Source organism: Diabrotica undecimpunctata, chromosome 3 (assembly GCF_040954645.1).
Source record: "Diabrotica undecimpunctata isolate CICGRU chromosome 3, icDiaUnde3, whole genome shotgun sequence".
Classification (NCBI taxonomy): Eukaryota; Metazoa; Arthropoda; class Insecta; order Coleoptera; family Chrysomelidae; genus Diabrotica; species Diabrotica undecimpunctata.
Window position 1 is genome coordinate 100958531 of NC_092805.1, and position 16730 is coordinate 100975260.

The window sequence follows — 16730 nt, forward strand, 5'->3', positions numbered from 1 at the left end:
CCTTAGACTAGACCATAGTACGTGCATAGTACCATCATTGTACCATAGAATAACCGAACACGGTGTGTTCGGTTGTTCTCTGATAGTACCACTTTGGTACCACTCTCTTACATATCTCTGGTTCGTAGTGGTAGTGGTTCGTGGTTCGTAGTCATAGTTCGTATCGTAGACTCACTACAGACTGTACAGACTATCGTAGAAAGACTACCAAGTACCAAAGAATATAGACGCTTAAGCGTCTACAATGTATGTATATTCTTTGGTGATAATAAATAACAGCGCCATTCTACCCTTGACTGCTGTTAGAGAAGTATGTAAATGTATGTTTTGTATATTATTGTAGTGTAGATGCTTAAAATATACATTCTTATTTTAGAGTGTAGCTGCAGCTTTAAATTTACATATTTCGACTGTGAGTTCTTTCTCAGGCCGTAAAAACTAATACAATGCTAATACACCACTTCTATCACCGCCCAAAAAACGTATCAGGCCTGAGAAAGTTACCAATAGTAATTTAATAAATACAATCGAAATTCGTAATAATACAATTTATGAATACTTTTCGTTAGATATCATAAAGTTTAGACTATTATCGTTAGATATCATAGAGTATTAAATTAAGACTTGATAGAATTATGAAAAAAGTATTGTTTTTGTTTGAGTATTCCATTTTACATCTTTATACGACGCATACAAGCGGCTCAAATTGGCTTTAACAATATTATTTTTTTATCTTTTGTTTTGTTTCTATTTATTTACATTAAATATTAATTTGTTTCAATCAACAGATCTTGGGCACTTGAAAAATGAACCAGAAAATTCGCTAATTCACCAAGCAATGTGATGTAATATGTAATTTCTATGTTTTATTAGCTGTTACAGTAAAAGCTAGCATTAAGGGAGAGTTTGACCCAAGATATATAGAGAGTCAGTTATCTACATCCCTAGATCTTAGAGACATAAAGAATGTATCAGATGAGTATATCTCAGGTAAGATAAATGATTAAAGTATGAAGTTAGAGCTTTAATTTATTCTATAGTTACTTTTCATTACATTCTAGAGATGTTAGGTGACAGAGTATGATTTTTTTTTTCTTCTATTACATACACTTGTCATTAAACTTTTACTCAACACAGGAAGACTCAATTTACTACCATGTTTGATTCTTCTGATAATATTTATTCATTTTCTTCCTTTCTTTATTGGCCTGTATACTTGTGCATCTGCCAGTACATTTGGTAATTGGTAGTATTGTAGCTTGTCTTGCTCTATAGTCTGGCAAATAATAAGTGAAATGACTCATGAGCATGATCAGTTGGGTTTTTTTGTATCGTTTAGCTATAGCAATGAATGTTAGGATGAAGCATGTCAATAGCGGAGAAAGTGTGTGTATATAGTCAGTATATATTTGGTTTTCTCAGAGTTATAGGTACATTGTGTGTTAGATGTATACAGGTGTCTTTGTGTTTAACAATATATTGCTTTTGTTAAATATTGTTTAATTAAATAAAAATGTAAGAACCTAGTACTAGCAGGGAGAGTATAAATGTGAAAAGTTCTCACAAATAGTTAGAACTTGAAGCTAAAAAAATAGTGTCTAATGTGTATAAGTATTTGAGATAAACATTGTTTCAGGCGGCTGTAGTAAGTCGTTGTGAATTTATGACAGGAGTATCATCATCCACTGTTTACAGGATTGTCTCTACTGTACTGCAACTAGTAGTCAGAAAGTTTGTATTAAAGGTCTATCTCAAGGATTCCAAGAACCTACAGATAAAGGACTCATATTAACCCATATTGGAAGTGACAGTGGCTTTCTAAAAGACAGTGGTATAATTTTTTTATCAAAAAAAAAACTGGTGATTACCATGAGGATATGAATGTAGATATTTTCAAACAGTGGTTTCAATATGTTCTGCAACATGTTGAAGATAACTGCATCATCGTTATGGACAATGCATCATACCATAGTCGCCAGAGTGAACAAATTCCTACTTCAAACAGCTGAAATGCAAAAATTGCTCTGGGAAAACATATTCCTTAGGGTAGAGTTGATGTGTTTATCAAACAACATCTCTCTAATCATATCGATTACACAGTGTATGGAATGGCCTGTGCTCATAGTGTTACTGTTTTAAGACTTCCACCATATCACTGCGAATTGAACTTGATTGAGCTAATCTGGTTACAAACAAAGGGTTATGTGGTATGTCATAATGTAACTTTTAAAATTGAAGATGTGAAGCATCTACTAAATACTGCTATTGATGAGGTTATGCCTTTAGCATGGCATATTGCTATTTCCCATGTAGGGAAGGTCAAAAAACTAATGTGAGAGTTAGATGTTCATATTGATACTATAATTGAACCCGTAGTGATTATGTTAACAGGCAAAAACAGCAGTGATAGTGAGAGTAATGATAATCTCCCTTAAATAGACATATAAAGCTATGAAAATTATTAAATGTAAGTACTAATATAAGTAAAAAATATTATATTAGTAAAGGAGCAACACGAGAACTGGATATTTAACCATGTTAAATCCCATAAGAAATCTCTAAGGTCCATTCTGCTCATTTTTTGAGCTTTTCGTGGTGGAGGCGCGACAGCTCGTCAGATCGTGACATACGACCATGATACAAATACAAACAGATAAGATACCGCGCATGTAGGCGTGGCTTATGTGACGTCAGCTTGTGCTAAATTTTGCCATATTGTGTTTTGATATTTATGTACATTTACGGTTCATAGCCAATATTTAGTAAAATAATATTTTGAGAGTGTTAAAGGCTTTAAATTTTTCGCAATATGAGGTGTGCAGTATATGGTTGTGCCGTTGACCATATGTGCATGGGTTTTGTACCTACTCGGTACAGCATTTTATAGCTTTCCAAAAGACAAGGAAATGCAAGATGCAAGCTGTTTGGAAACATTTTGTGTAAACGCCAGGATAGTTTTAATGTTAAATTTGCTCATGTTTGTTCCGTCAATAAATTTATCTAAAACAAATAAACAGAACGAGAAGGCGAATTTTCATAGAACGAACCGACTTTTAATGACTTGTTTTAAGGGTTAATACTAAAGAAGATAATCGGGACAAAATAATACTTGCCCTAAAACTGCACCATACTGAAGACGACCCATAGTCAGATATAGGGCTACCTTCCGTCTTATGCACATATTTTATTATATTTTTCCTTTGTTGCGAGCTACGCCGATACTTTCTACCTTTACAGAGAAAATAATTGTAACCATATTTTAGCATCTCCTGAAGAAGCGAATAAATTTTGCGAAAGCTATATAAAAGAACAAAGAGTTTAACTTACTTATCCTGCCCTATTAATGACTGATACCTCAAAATAAAACGTCAGTTTACCTAACGTGTCATATATATATATATATATATATATATATATATATATATATATATATATATATATATATATATATATATATATATATATATATATATATACTATATATATATAATATATATATAATATATATATAATATATATTATATATATATAATATATATATAATATATTATATATATATATATATATATATATATATATATATATATATATATATCTATTGTCTATTGCAAGCCGCATTCCACGGTTTGCAATTTGTGGCATTCGGCCATGGCTCGCTCCATCAAACTTCACTCTCATGGAAAAAGTGTTATTTTCTACAATATACTAGTTTAAATACTTAAGCTTAAATTCACGTAGCGAATAAAACATCTACTAAATTATATTAGAATTGCAACAATTCGTTTCATCCGCAAGCATGGATACATTTTGAAAATTTAGCACAAGGTGACGTCATGCGTGAGATGTACGAGTTTAGTGCATGGCAATATCATATCTTGTATCCTTGTATCATGACATACGACGGCTCTTTGAAAAGGGAAGGGGATAACGAGTACGTTAACACAAAAAACGTGTGAGGTATCTTTGGATAGGGGAGGGGTATCGAATACGTTAACATAAAAAACAAACACAAAGACATTGCCAAAACAGCATTACAGCATATCTCCGTTGTTATTGTTCCGATCGTGACGTAAGAGGTATCGTCGGAAAGGGGAGGGGGTAACGAATACGTTGAGTATTACTATACATGGATCTCCCTCCAATCATACATCTGCGCTTTTCAAAGAACATATACCATTCTTACAGTATGACCAAACCAACAACAATATAATACACTCAATGACTTTTAAAGTGTACCTCGTAACATACATTTCGTTTGAATGGGATTGTACTAACTCGCTATTCGCAATATGTAAGATAAACTATCACCATAATCCAGAGTGTTAACTAAAGCCTAATTGTTTTATTTTTTTGTTGAGCGGATGTGCACATTTTTTCCAAGTGCATATATATATATATATATATATATATATATATATATATATATATATATATATATATATATATATATATATATATATATATATATATATATATATAATGTGCACTCGTAAGTGAAAGGGATATTTTCGGTCAATTTGGAGATTAAAAAAGAAAAGAGTTGTGCTACTTTATCTGTTTATTGAATACGTTTATTAAATTAAACGGTCATATTCCTTAAAGATATATATATATATATATATATATATATATATATATATATATATATATATATATATATATATATAAGGTTCTTGAACCCCTAAGTGGAGCATAGAGCTTCAGTGAAAACGCGCCATCGGGTTCTATTTTGCGCTAAGGCCTTCACCTCATTCCAAGACTTTCCTTGGCCTCTTATCTCGTCCATGATGGATCTTCTCCAAGTTTGTACTGGGCGACCTCTTTTTCTTTTCTCTTGGGGATTCCACTCTAGGGCAGTCTTTGCGATACTGGAACTATTTTTCGGAGTGTGTGACCGATCCAACCCCACTTTCTGGACTTAATTTCATTTTGTACCCTCTTTTGTTCGGTCAGGTGTAGCAGATCTTCGTTTCTGATGGTGTTAGACCAGAATATACGAACAATTCTTCGTAGACATTTGTTAACAAAGACCTGCAGTTTGTGAGGGTGTTTGTCACTTTCCAGGTTTCACATCCGTAGAGTAGAACAGACATGACATTTGATTGAAATATTCGGATCTTTGTCCTTGTAGTATACTCGCCAGATCTCCAAACAGGGTTGAGCGTGCTGAAAGCTTGTTGGGCTTTTCTTATCCTCATACGAATATCGTCTTCTGTACCTCCGTTTTCTGTTATGACACTTTCAAGATACGTAAAGTTTTCCACATTTTCAATCTGCATATTGTCGATAGTAAATAGCGTGTTGTTCCTTGCATTTATTCTCATGGACTTGGTTTTACTAATATTGATTTTCAAACCTATTTTATTGGCTTCAGTGGAAAGTGTTTCCAATTGGTAAGCCAGATCTTGGAACCTTTGACCTAATAGGCAGATATCGTCCGCGTATTCTAGATCGCTTAGGCGTCTGGTTAACGTCCATTGTATCCCTCTTGTGTCGGAGTCTAGTTTGGAGAGAACATAGTCTATAGCTATGTTAAAAAGAAACGGAGAAAGCACGCATCCCTGTCTAACTTCAGTAAGTACGTCGAATTCGTCACTGTTAATCCCATTGTGTGTCACGCTGCATTTCGCATCAGTATATAGTGACTTTATAATAGAAATTATTTTTTGCGGGATGTTTCTTAGCTCTAAAATTTTCCATACAGCAGCGTGAGACAAGCTATCAAAGGCACGTTCAAAATTAACAAAAACCATGTATAGGGGTGTGTTCCATTCAACTGATTGTTCCATTATTACCCTCACAGTATTAATGTGGTCTATGCAGGAGGATTCTGGTCTAAAGCCTGCTTGATTAGCTCGAAACTCAACCTTGTTTGTTATTCTTTTCAGTATGATGGTCGTGAAAATTTTATTTATGACAGTAAGCAAGGTTATTCCTCTTTAATTTTTGCACAGTGTGAGGTTGCCTTTTTTTTCTAAGCTTGATAATGTTACCTTTTTTCCAGCCCGCTGGAATGTGGTTTGTTTCCCACACCTCTCGGATTATGGGGAGCAAAAGTTCAGCAGTTAGATGCGGATCAGCTTTAAGTGTTTCATCAGCAATGTTATCGATTTCCGGTGACTTGTTGTTTCTCAGAGATTTGATAGCTGCTATTATCTCCGTTTTGGAAGGGGCCTCGCAAGAAATATGCAAGTCTATATTCTGCAGGTTTTCGACAATTTCGTCTGCGTTATCTCTGGGAATAATTAGCATCTCCTGAAAATGCTCTTTCTATCTCTCTACTTGGTCATCTGTTGTAGTAAGTAATTCGCCTGTCTTGGATCTTACAGTATTCGAACAGTTGGACCCTTTTTGTGTTAGTCGTCTAGTAATTTGGTAAACTCCATAGTTCTGTTGTGTTGCGCAGCTGTTTCTGCTTGTTTTGCCCGTTCTTCGGCCCACCTTCTTTTGTCTCTTCTTGCTTTTCTTTTAACTGATTTATTTATTGTTTGATATTTCTGTTGTCGGTGTGCTCTTCTTTCTATAGTTCTTCCTTGCAGGATATCTTTTTTTCGTTGTTTTCTTTCCTCGATAAGATTCCATGTTTCATCTGATATCCATTTCTTTCTATCTATCTCGTTTTTACCCAGTTTGTCTTCAGCTATTTCTGTCAAAACATCTGCGAAATCTTCCCAGCTATTTATTTCACGTTCTCTTGTTTTGAGTTGAGTCACTTGCGATGTCTGCTCCTCTTTTATTACGTACATCAAGAAGAGATGATCTCCAACTTTTTGATATAGCGATGTGGTCTATTTGATTTTCTCTTGTATGGCCAGGTGCAGTCCATGTTACCTTGTGAATATTTTTATGTGGAAAGATCGTTCCACCAATAACTAAACTATGACTGGAACAAAAATTTGTAAAGCGCTCTCCGTTTTCATTCATCATTCCTAGGCCATGTTTGCCCATTACGGTTTCTAAGTTAATATTGTCTTCTCCAACTTTAGCGTTCATATCGCCCATCACTATTAGTATATCACCTTGGTATACTTGTTGGGTCGTTTGTTCTAGTTGTTCGTAGAAAATGTCTTTTTCTTCGTGGAGAGATGTGTTTGTGGGAGCATAGCATTGAATCACTGTTATCTTACGGTATCTGGTATAAAATCTGGCAGTCATAATTCTATCATTAATGGGTTTCCATGAAATAAGGCTTTTTTTGGCTTGTTTGCTGAGTAAAAGACCCACTCCGCTCTCGTAGCTTCCATTTTCTTTACCACTGTATAATAGGAGTTCTCCTGTTTGGGTATGGTGTTTACCATTGCCCAACCATCTTACTTCCGATAGACCGACAAAGCTTAATTTGTACCTATTTAACTCTTTTACTGCTTGAGCTAGTTTAGAAATCTCATACAGAGTTTTAACATTCCAGCAACCAAATCGTGTCCGTGTTTTCGGTGATGTCAAGGTCGTCAACATGTGTTCCGTCCGGTTTGTTTCTACCAAAGTTTCAGTAATAAGGTCAAATTTAGGATGGGTAGGTTATTGGCCTTCCCTATCCGAGTCTGGTGCCGGGGCTGTCGAGTGTAGCTTCCAGACAAGCCTCAGGGGGTAGTGGACCTGGAGATGGCAACGACATTTCCTCCGTGTAGGATGATAAGGTTATACCGCCTATACTCGGTCGTCAGAGCCTCGTTTGTGATAACAGGGTTCACCAATGGGAAGGTGAGGTTGACTGTTGAGTAGGAGAGGCTATTTGAGACGCATCACTACCCCATTAGAACCCCTTTTTTGCGTGCTTCCTAGTAATTTTAATAATAATTTTATTCTTATGCGACGTTAATAAGATAGTCTGAAAGAGATTATTAAAATTCCTAAAAGATTTTTTTCTTCTAGGAAACTACCATTTTGATATACCTTTTAACTAAAAATTTTATATCATATATCTATTTTAAACCTCGACTTCAAATGTGCCTAAGGTACCATACATTATTAAAAATAATGTTCCTATGTAATGGAGTTGATTTTTCAGTAAGAAATTTTGCTGCATACATTATGCGGTCATCATTTCCGTCGCAGTAATACCGAGTTTATTAAATATAGAAACATCCCCCCTCCCAAATCCCCCACCCTTCCACCCCATTAGTGTTAGTTTAAAACTTTAAATGTTTTACAGGTATCATACATCAAGAAAGGATATTCCATCATCGATGTTTGATTCTTTCCACCAAAATATGTTTACCTTACACCCTAGATGTAGGAGTTAGGCACGAATATCATCATATAGTTTTACTTGTAATGGACGTACGCATACTATCGGCTTTGTATCAAGGTTTGTTACAGATGACACCGATAGTGCACAAACAAATAGTGCTCTATCAGATAATTCAGATGCTATTTCAGATATCGTAGATTTCTAAAAATGCATAATTTATTACACTATTAACTGCTATAGAAAATTTAGTTTTTAGAGAGTATACCGTAATTGTTCTATTGATAATGATAAAATCTAAAAACTCAATATTTGTTTTTATTTTTTTCTTCACCTTTCTTGACAGCAAGTAATTTAATCTATAAATTAATTGCTGGCGAACAGCCTCAAGTTCTTGAAAACGATAATTAACATATTATAAATACATGAATCTTATCGATTTAAATTAAAAAAAACAGAATTGCAAAAAAGTATTTATATTTCTGTAAATAAAAAAAAAACAAAAGTATTGAAATATAAAAAATCACATGTTTTATATACATGCACGCCTTGTAGTGGATTGGAGGAACAGCTGAAGGTCATCAATTGTGACTGTGAACAAAAATCAAATATTAAAACTTATAAGCGAAACACGTGTAAACCTTACTTCAGAATCCAAACTACGAGCCCCCAGGTCTCCATTATGAAGTATACGGGGTTGGCCCGCACACTTCCCTTGAACCCTGGCTTGAGGGGGTATTGTGCACCCCTCCCTCTCCCATAGAATCGACATTGGAATCCTCTGCAACATAAATTACATGCCGCCTTCAACCTAACTAGTGTTCAAACAATAATGTAAACCCCTCTTAAAACAAAACTTTGAGGAAATATTCTAAATTAGTAGAAATTATCGCAATACTAAAAATTATTACGTAACATAAAATCAAGTTTACAAACAAATAAATGTGGAACGATTTCAAAATATCCTAAAAATTAACAGAAACCTACCTACCCATCCCACACAATTTGAACTGGCAGCCTATCATAGTATGTAACATAGATTAACAGAAATTCCGATGTCAAAATAAAACTTTGAGGCATAATTAAATATCAAGCAAATAGCAGTAAACAATGGATACAACGAACAAACAATTAATAAAATTTTAAATCAAAAACTACACAAGAAAGCCGTGAAATTAGTATTTCCACCACCAGAGAAAAAACCCAGTACCTTCTGCTCGATTACATATACAGGCAAAATATCAACAAAAATAGCCAAACACATAAAAAAGGAAGGAATAACACCAGCTTTTAGAACAAACAAAAACTTGGGCAAATCTATTAAAAACAACGAGAGCCAAAATAAAAAACACACAGTGGTGTATACAAACTTAAATGTGGCGACTGCCCAAAAACTTACATCGGTCAAACTGGTAGAAATTTTAATAAACGAATAGCAGAACATAAAAGGGCTTTCAACAATAGAAAAACAGATTCTACATACGCACTTCACCTTCCAGATCATAATCATTCTTTTAATGACGAGTTTCAAATTCTTCACATTCAAAATAAAGGCCTTAAGCTATATTTGTTAGAATCTATGGAAATTATCAAATTAAAAAACACAGATATAATTCTGAATGACCAACTTGAGACAAACAGTTCTCCCCTCCTCAACCTATTTGATTAAAGACTATAATATAGTGTAAACGCATGCCAAAAATAGATCACTCTCAAAGAAACAGCTGTAGTGATAAGTTTTTATAATACATTTTGTGGAAATTTTTGACAACAAAGTTTTTAGTGTTTTATTGTTACATCAAATGAATTTCCATCAAGTAACGGTCGAATACATCAACCATCAATTAGAAACCTACCTTTTTACAAAAATTAATATCGAATGATAATAAAAGAACAAGTTACACATCTCCAAAAAAAATTCTTGAGAAAACTTTAGCAACAGTATTTCAAAAAATATTGCCGTAACGAAATTGGTAATAGATTACAGGAACCTTTTTATTTTAAAAAATACCCTCGATCGCTACACAAATTCAAACAACCTAACTAGTGTTCAAACGATAATGTAAACCCTCTTGAAACAAAACTTTGAGGAAATATTCTAAATCAGTCGAAATTATCGCAATACTGAAAATTATTACTTAACATAAAATCAATACAAAAAAAAAATAAATGTCGAACGATTTCAAAATATACTAAAAATTAACAGAAACCTACCTTTTTACAAAAATTAATATCGAATGATACAAAAATAACAAGTTTATTTATTTATTTCAACGGTAAAACCATTTACAATAAAATACAACAAATAGTAAAAAGTAAAGATCATGTACAATAAACATAAAAATAATAACAAAGAAACAATTAAACGGTAAAAATGTCTACATTAAAACAGTACCTATATCAAATCACAAAAGTTAAAAAAACATCACATATTTAGATTAATAAATAATTAGACTCTTAAGTTGCCTTTTGAAAACATTAATGTTTGAACAGAATGAATCCAATAGGTCATTGCAAGAGCTGAGCATTCTCGACCAAGAAAAATGACGAGCATAATCAGTCCTATGAAAAGGAATATAAAAGAGTGCAGTGTTGCGAGTTCTATGTATTGTGTTTAAGTACACGTTGGCTAATAACGGGGGACAATTAGTCCCGTTGTTTAGAATTTTAAACAAAAATAACGTATAATCTCTCAACCTGCCGTTCTTCAGTGTAGCAATGTTAAATTGAGACATTATTACAGAATAATCAATGAAATAATTTTCAGTATTTCTTATATTAATATGTGCTTTAAAAGCTAAAGGTCTTAGAAACTTAGACTTAATGAAATGGGGACCAAACAACAGAGCAGTATTCAAGACCTGAGCGTACCAGAGAGCAATACAATAATTTTAATACAATAGGTGAAAGATCATGACTGTTTACGATAAATAAAACCAAAATTACGAAATCCTGTTTCTTAATTTTTAGAAAATGGCTTCTAAATGTCAATGCACAATCTCTGAAGTTACACATCTCAAAAAAAAATCTCGAGAAAACTTTAGCAACAGTATTTCAAAAAATATTGCTGTAACGAAATTGGTAATAGAATACAGGAACCCTTTTATTTTAAAAAATACCCTCGATAGCTACACAAATTCAAACAACCTAACTAGTTTTTCAAAAATTTGAATATGAAAATATCGAAATACTATATAATTATAAACTAAAAGGCTTTTTCTTATGGTTCCCTATCCAATTAGTGGATGTTGGCGACGTTTCTGGTATACTCCTCTCGGTCTTGTGTGGCTCTAAAGAGTGCATGGGCATCGAGGTTTGTCCAATCCCTTATGTTTTTAAGCCATGAGTATTTGAATATGAATGCCCGGTTTTCCTTCTATCTTCACTTCCATAATAAGCTTTAAGATCTGATACTTGGAATTTCGAAATATATAACCCAGATAAGCAGTTTTTCTTCTTTTTATTATTGGCAGCAATTCTCGTTCTCTGTCCATTCGATTTAATACTTCGACATTTGTTGTGTGATCTGTCCAGGCAATTTTAAGTAGTCTTCTAAATACCCACATTTCAAAGGCCTCCAATCGGTTCATCACATTGGCCTTTATGGTGCAGGTTTCTACACCATATAGCAGTATGGAGTAAATGTAACATTTTACAAATCGATATCGAAGCGTTAAGTTAAGGCTGCTGTTGCTTAGCAAGGTTCTCCTTCAAGGTTTACTCTTATATTTAATTGCATATTTCGTGTTCTGCTAACCACCATTACCTTCGTCTTGTCTATATTAATCTTCAAGCCCACTCGTTCTCCTTCAGTGTTTATTCTATCTATTAGTCGTTGTAGCGCTTCTTGGCTATCAGCTATTATGACTGTGTCATCAGCATAGCGAAGATTACTAATAGTCTGTCCGTTGATTTTGATTCCATCTTCAGTGTCACTTAAGGCTCTATCGAAAATCGTTTCAGAGTAGAGATTAAAAAGGAGGGGTGACAGCACACAACCCTGCCGTACACCTTTTTCGATTAAGAAATATGATGTAGATTCCAGTCCTACTCTCACAGATGCCACTTGATTCATATAAAGATTCTTTATGATTTTAAGGTCATTCTCATCTATCGAACGTTCCTGGAGCAATCTTTCTAATTCTGAATGATTAACACAATCGAACACATTCTGGTAATCTATAAAGCATAGGAAGACATATTTTTGCTGATCTCTGCATTTCTGAAGTAGAACAGTTCAGCTATAAAGTGCTTCTCTTGTGCCAAATCCTTGTCTGAAACCGAACTGTGTGGGGCTGATGTCTCTTTCACATCTGTTGTATATTCTTGTGTGAATGATCTTTAAGAAGAGTTTTAGGACCTGGCTCAATAAGCTGATCATTCGGAATTGGTCGCAACTATTAGCGTTTGGCATTTTGGGATTGGTATAACGGTTAATTGAAGCCAATCCTGTGGTGCTTGAACGGACCCATAAATGTCATTAAAAAGATCTACCAAGGCGTCTATATTGTCTTCACTCAACATTGTTAGAACCTCTATGTATATGTCGTCTGGGCCTGGTGCTTTTCCCCATTTGCTCTGTTTGATTGCCCTTTCAACTTCTGACTTCAATATTTTGGGGGAGGGTTCACTTTTATATTCACTTTCGGAGTTTCTTCTAGTGTTGTCTAAGTATGGTTGCTGTATGTAGTTTCTCCAATGTTGAAGTAGATCCTTGGGATCGGTAATTAATTTATTGTCCTTCACAATTTTGTGCCATAATTTACAGTTTTTAAGCCTAAAAGGCTTAAAAACTGTAAATTATGGCACACTGCAACAGAAAAATTGTTATAATAAACAGCTCTGATATTCAATACGTCATACTTAAGCATTTTCTCTTAAAACGTATATTGAAAACCCTGTGACCCTATTTTATATTCTCCAAATAACATGCATTTTTGCAATAAGCCACTATTAAAATCACATAATGGTATTGTAATAAAGGCAACCCGTTAAGATAGTGGTTTTTTCTCCATCAATATTCTTTGAAATATTTTAAAGTTGTACAAGTGATAATAACAACTTAATGAAATGTAGTGTATAAGGTAAATGTATCAGGTCATACCTTTTGAAAACGAAAAGTTTGAAAATAGTTTATAACAGGTGTTGATTTAAAATGATCAGGATAGCTAAATATTTTGACTGCATTTACTTTTCGTAAATAATTGATACAGTTAAAATCATCATCTTTGGCTCTACAACCCTGTGTAGGTCTTGGCCTGTTCAAGAATTAGTCTCCATTTCCCCCTATCTTTCGCCCTGGCTTTCCAATTTCTGACTCCTAGATTCCTCAAGTCATCTTCGACTTGAGTTTTAAATCTAGATCTTGGCCTGCCTCTCTTCCTGGTTCCTAATGGCTCTTGATATAATATCTGTCTTTGGGGGTCTCCAGTGTCCATTCTTTCAAGGTGTCCTAGCCCCCTTAGTCTATTAATTTTAATAGACCGGACGATGTTGCATTTTTCATAGCATTGATACAACTGAAAATTGTAGCGTCTGCGCCATATCCCGCTTTCTTGTACTCTTCCGTATACGTGCCTAAGTATTCTTCTTTCAAAGCGGCCTAACAGTTTTTCGTCGCTTTTTACCATAATCCATGTCTCTGACGCGTATGTCAGGACAGGTTTAATCAGGAAGGTCACGAACAGCACACAAATAGCGGAACCACAAGATCTGGTGACAGAAGCACACACATTCGAAGGGGTCCCGAAGTTTATATATCTTGGAACACAACTAAATAACAGCAACCTAGTAAGCCTAGAAATTAAGAGAAGAATATACCTGGCGAACAGAGCTTACTTTGGACTAAAGCAGCTCTTAATATCACACGTAATTAGCAGACTTACTTTACTTTTTCGTGTCTGGATCTGACTACAGTTTTTCTGCCCAATATAGGGCTACGTCTACACCCTTTGTATTTGCGAGCCATAAATCATCGAGGGTGCACTGTGATGGGCAAAGTCTGCATACTCTCAGGTGCTCCACGTTCTGTATTTCCCCACATTCACAAAGTGCGTCGCTGTCTGTCTTGATGCCCCATTTAATGAGGTTCTGTTTTACAGGGGCAACACATGTGCGTATACGATTGAGTGTCCGCCAGGTTCATTCCATTAGGTCGTTCTGGATGTAGGGGGAACAGTTAATAATTAGCAGAAAAACCAAGATACTAATATATGAAATAGTTAAAATACCTTAATCAAAAACATGAAATTAGAAGATGGTTCCTGAAATTTTTGACAGAAATACTCGTCACATAAAGCGATCGTTTGATGCTGGACTGTGCTATTTTTAATTGCAACAAAGGATGTCTTACGCAATATTTTGGATAATATGCTATTTCTAATGTTTTGCTAAAAGCCGAAAAAGTGTATGTCTCACACACAAACCATATGACTTATTCAGCGTAAATAGAATGTGTTCCCATGAAACATATTCCCCTATACGCTGAATAAGTCATATGGTTCGTGTGTGAGATATACACTTCTGCTTTTAGAAAAACATTAGAAATATCATATGCAAAATATTATTCGCATCAAAGGAAATGCGTTTCCGTTGTCCTCGGACCGTAAATATTACACAGTAGTGCGAAAAATATGGCGATAAATATAATAATTATTTTCTAATAATTAAGAATGAAGTCTTGTTCTCTTGTATACGAGGAAACTCCAAATGTATAATTCTATTTCGAATCTGTACCTTATCCGTAAAATGAATAAAAGCATTGAATTTAGGTATATGGGGCGTCTTTTACATGATAATCTTTTTTCGTTATCTAACGAATGCTGATAACATGCTAAGTAGTATGAACGTTGCGTAAATCAGCTGAGATGATACACGATGTAGATTCCGAATGAGGACAATCTTCTATTATATAAGTATGATTTTGTAGCCTCACCTGATATCATGTCAATCTCTTTTTCTACGATTTTTTATGATCATATTGGTAATAATAACTTTGTTTACGGCAGCTCTAAACAGATTAGCGGAGGTCTCTTGATACCACTGCCGGAGATTTCAAAGCCAGGGTGTTCTTCTGCGGCCTGGGCCTCTTCTTCCGGCGATCTTGTCATGTATTATGATGTGTAGAAGGTTATATCTCTCTGGATGTCTTATTACATGGCTGAAATATTGTAACTTTCGAATTTTTATTGTTTTTGCTATTTCTGCGCCCTTATTCATTCGATGTAAAAGTACCTATTTAATTTCTTATTCAGTCAATCCACCTTATCCGTAATACTCTTTGATAGATATCAAATGCCTCCAATTTTATCATTAGTGTCTCGTCTCTGTAAGGGTCCAGCTCCTCATACCATACAGCAATGTGGAGAATATGCAGCAGCGTATTAATCTGATTTAATTCTTAACTTGATGTCTATATTAATAAGAATTTTCTTTAGTTTATAGAAGACGTATTCTTATTTCTATACTTGTATCCCAGTTATCGTTAACGTTGGCGCCCAAGTAGGTTATATTGTGGACTCTTTCCAACATTATTCCATACGCTTTCCATAACCATACTACTAATTTACTAGATAGGAAAGTTTAAACTGATATATTCGTAAATAAAAAATATAAACATATCTTCTACAATTTTAATTATATATAGATACAAGTTTAGATAGCAAAGTTTTTAATTGATATAAGATATTTTCGTTTAGGCATGGCACTCCAAATAGATTCCAACTAAATGGTCCAGCCGCGACAACTTTTCTTGTAAATTTATAGTAATTACTTTGATGGAAAAAGTAAATGTGCCCATCAATCGTTTGTGTTTGGCGACACAATTGTAACCAAATCGCCGCTCGTTGTTTGAAAAATGTATTGTAAAGTGTATTGATAATTGTGTAGGAACATAATCGACAAGAAGTTCAGGTTGAGATGAAATAATCATGTCGTTCAAGTCTAGTTTCCATATAAAAATGTCATAAGCAATATATAATCGGTAATTTGTAATAACAACAGGTAACTATTAGATAAATTTGGTCAACACACTATATAAACAAATAATAAATATATTAGGTGGACTCCGTTCACCTAATTACCTACGAAACTTAATCAGCCTGATCTTTCTTCTGGTCAAAGGTATAATAATTATTTAATATAATAAACAAACATTCAGAGGTATTGTTATATCAGGAAACTTATTAGGAGTCGAGAAATAAAATTCATTGATGAAACAAAACAATATATTTAACACCACTATGATATAGGCAGCTGAATGTACAGATAAGTGGGTTCTGAAGAGGTCCCAGTTGGCGTGTTTGTAGTCTCTTATTCTTTTGGGTGGGTTGGGAGGTAAGGGATTAAATATCTATTCTTTAACCAGCAGGGGTAGGTGATCCGACGTGATCGAGTCACCCAAAAAGCATTCGTCATCCAATAAGTCAATCACATCGTATGTACACACGATGTCGTCGACGGATGACATGCCCTGGGAACCCATAAAAGTAGGTTCACGGTTACGAATGCGATGTAGGGGGAGGTTAAGGAGCAGATCCGAAAG

At 34.3% G+C, this 16730-nt stretch overlaps 1 protein-coding gene across 5 annotated transcripts; it reads left to right on the forward strand.

Moving 5' to 3' along the window:
• The first annotated feature begins 9 nt into the window (after positions 1 to 9).
• On the forward strand, positions 10 to 8512 carry LOC140435918 (uncharacterized). Of its 5 annotated transcripts, none has more exons than XM_072524629.1 (3): positions 10 to 320; positions 874 to 990; positions 8153 to 8512. In XM_072524629.1, exons 1-3 carry the CDS (start codon positions 245 to 247, stop codon positions 8386 to 8388), a joined length of 429 nt encoding a protein of 142 aa, XP_072380730.1. In that variant the 5' UTR covers positions 10 to 244; the 3' UTR covers positions 8389 to 8512. The 5 variants fall into 5 exon arrangements, 1 of the variants encoding a protein (XP_072380730.1); XR_011950237.1 differs by having other exon boundaries at positions 11 to 246; positions 789 to 990; positions 8153 to 8509; XR_011950236.1 differs by having other exon boundaries at positions 12 to 320; positions 789 to 990; positions 8153 to 8509.
• The last annotated feature ends 8218 nt before the right edge of the window (positions 8513 to 16730 follow it).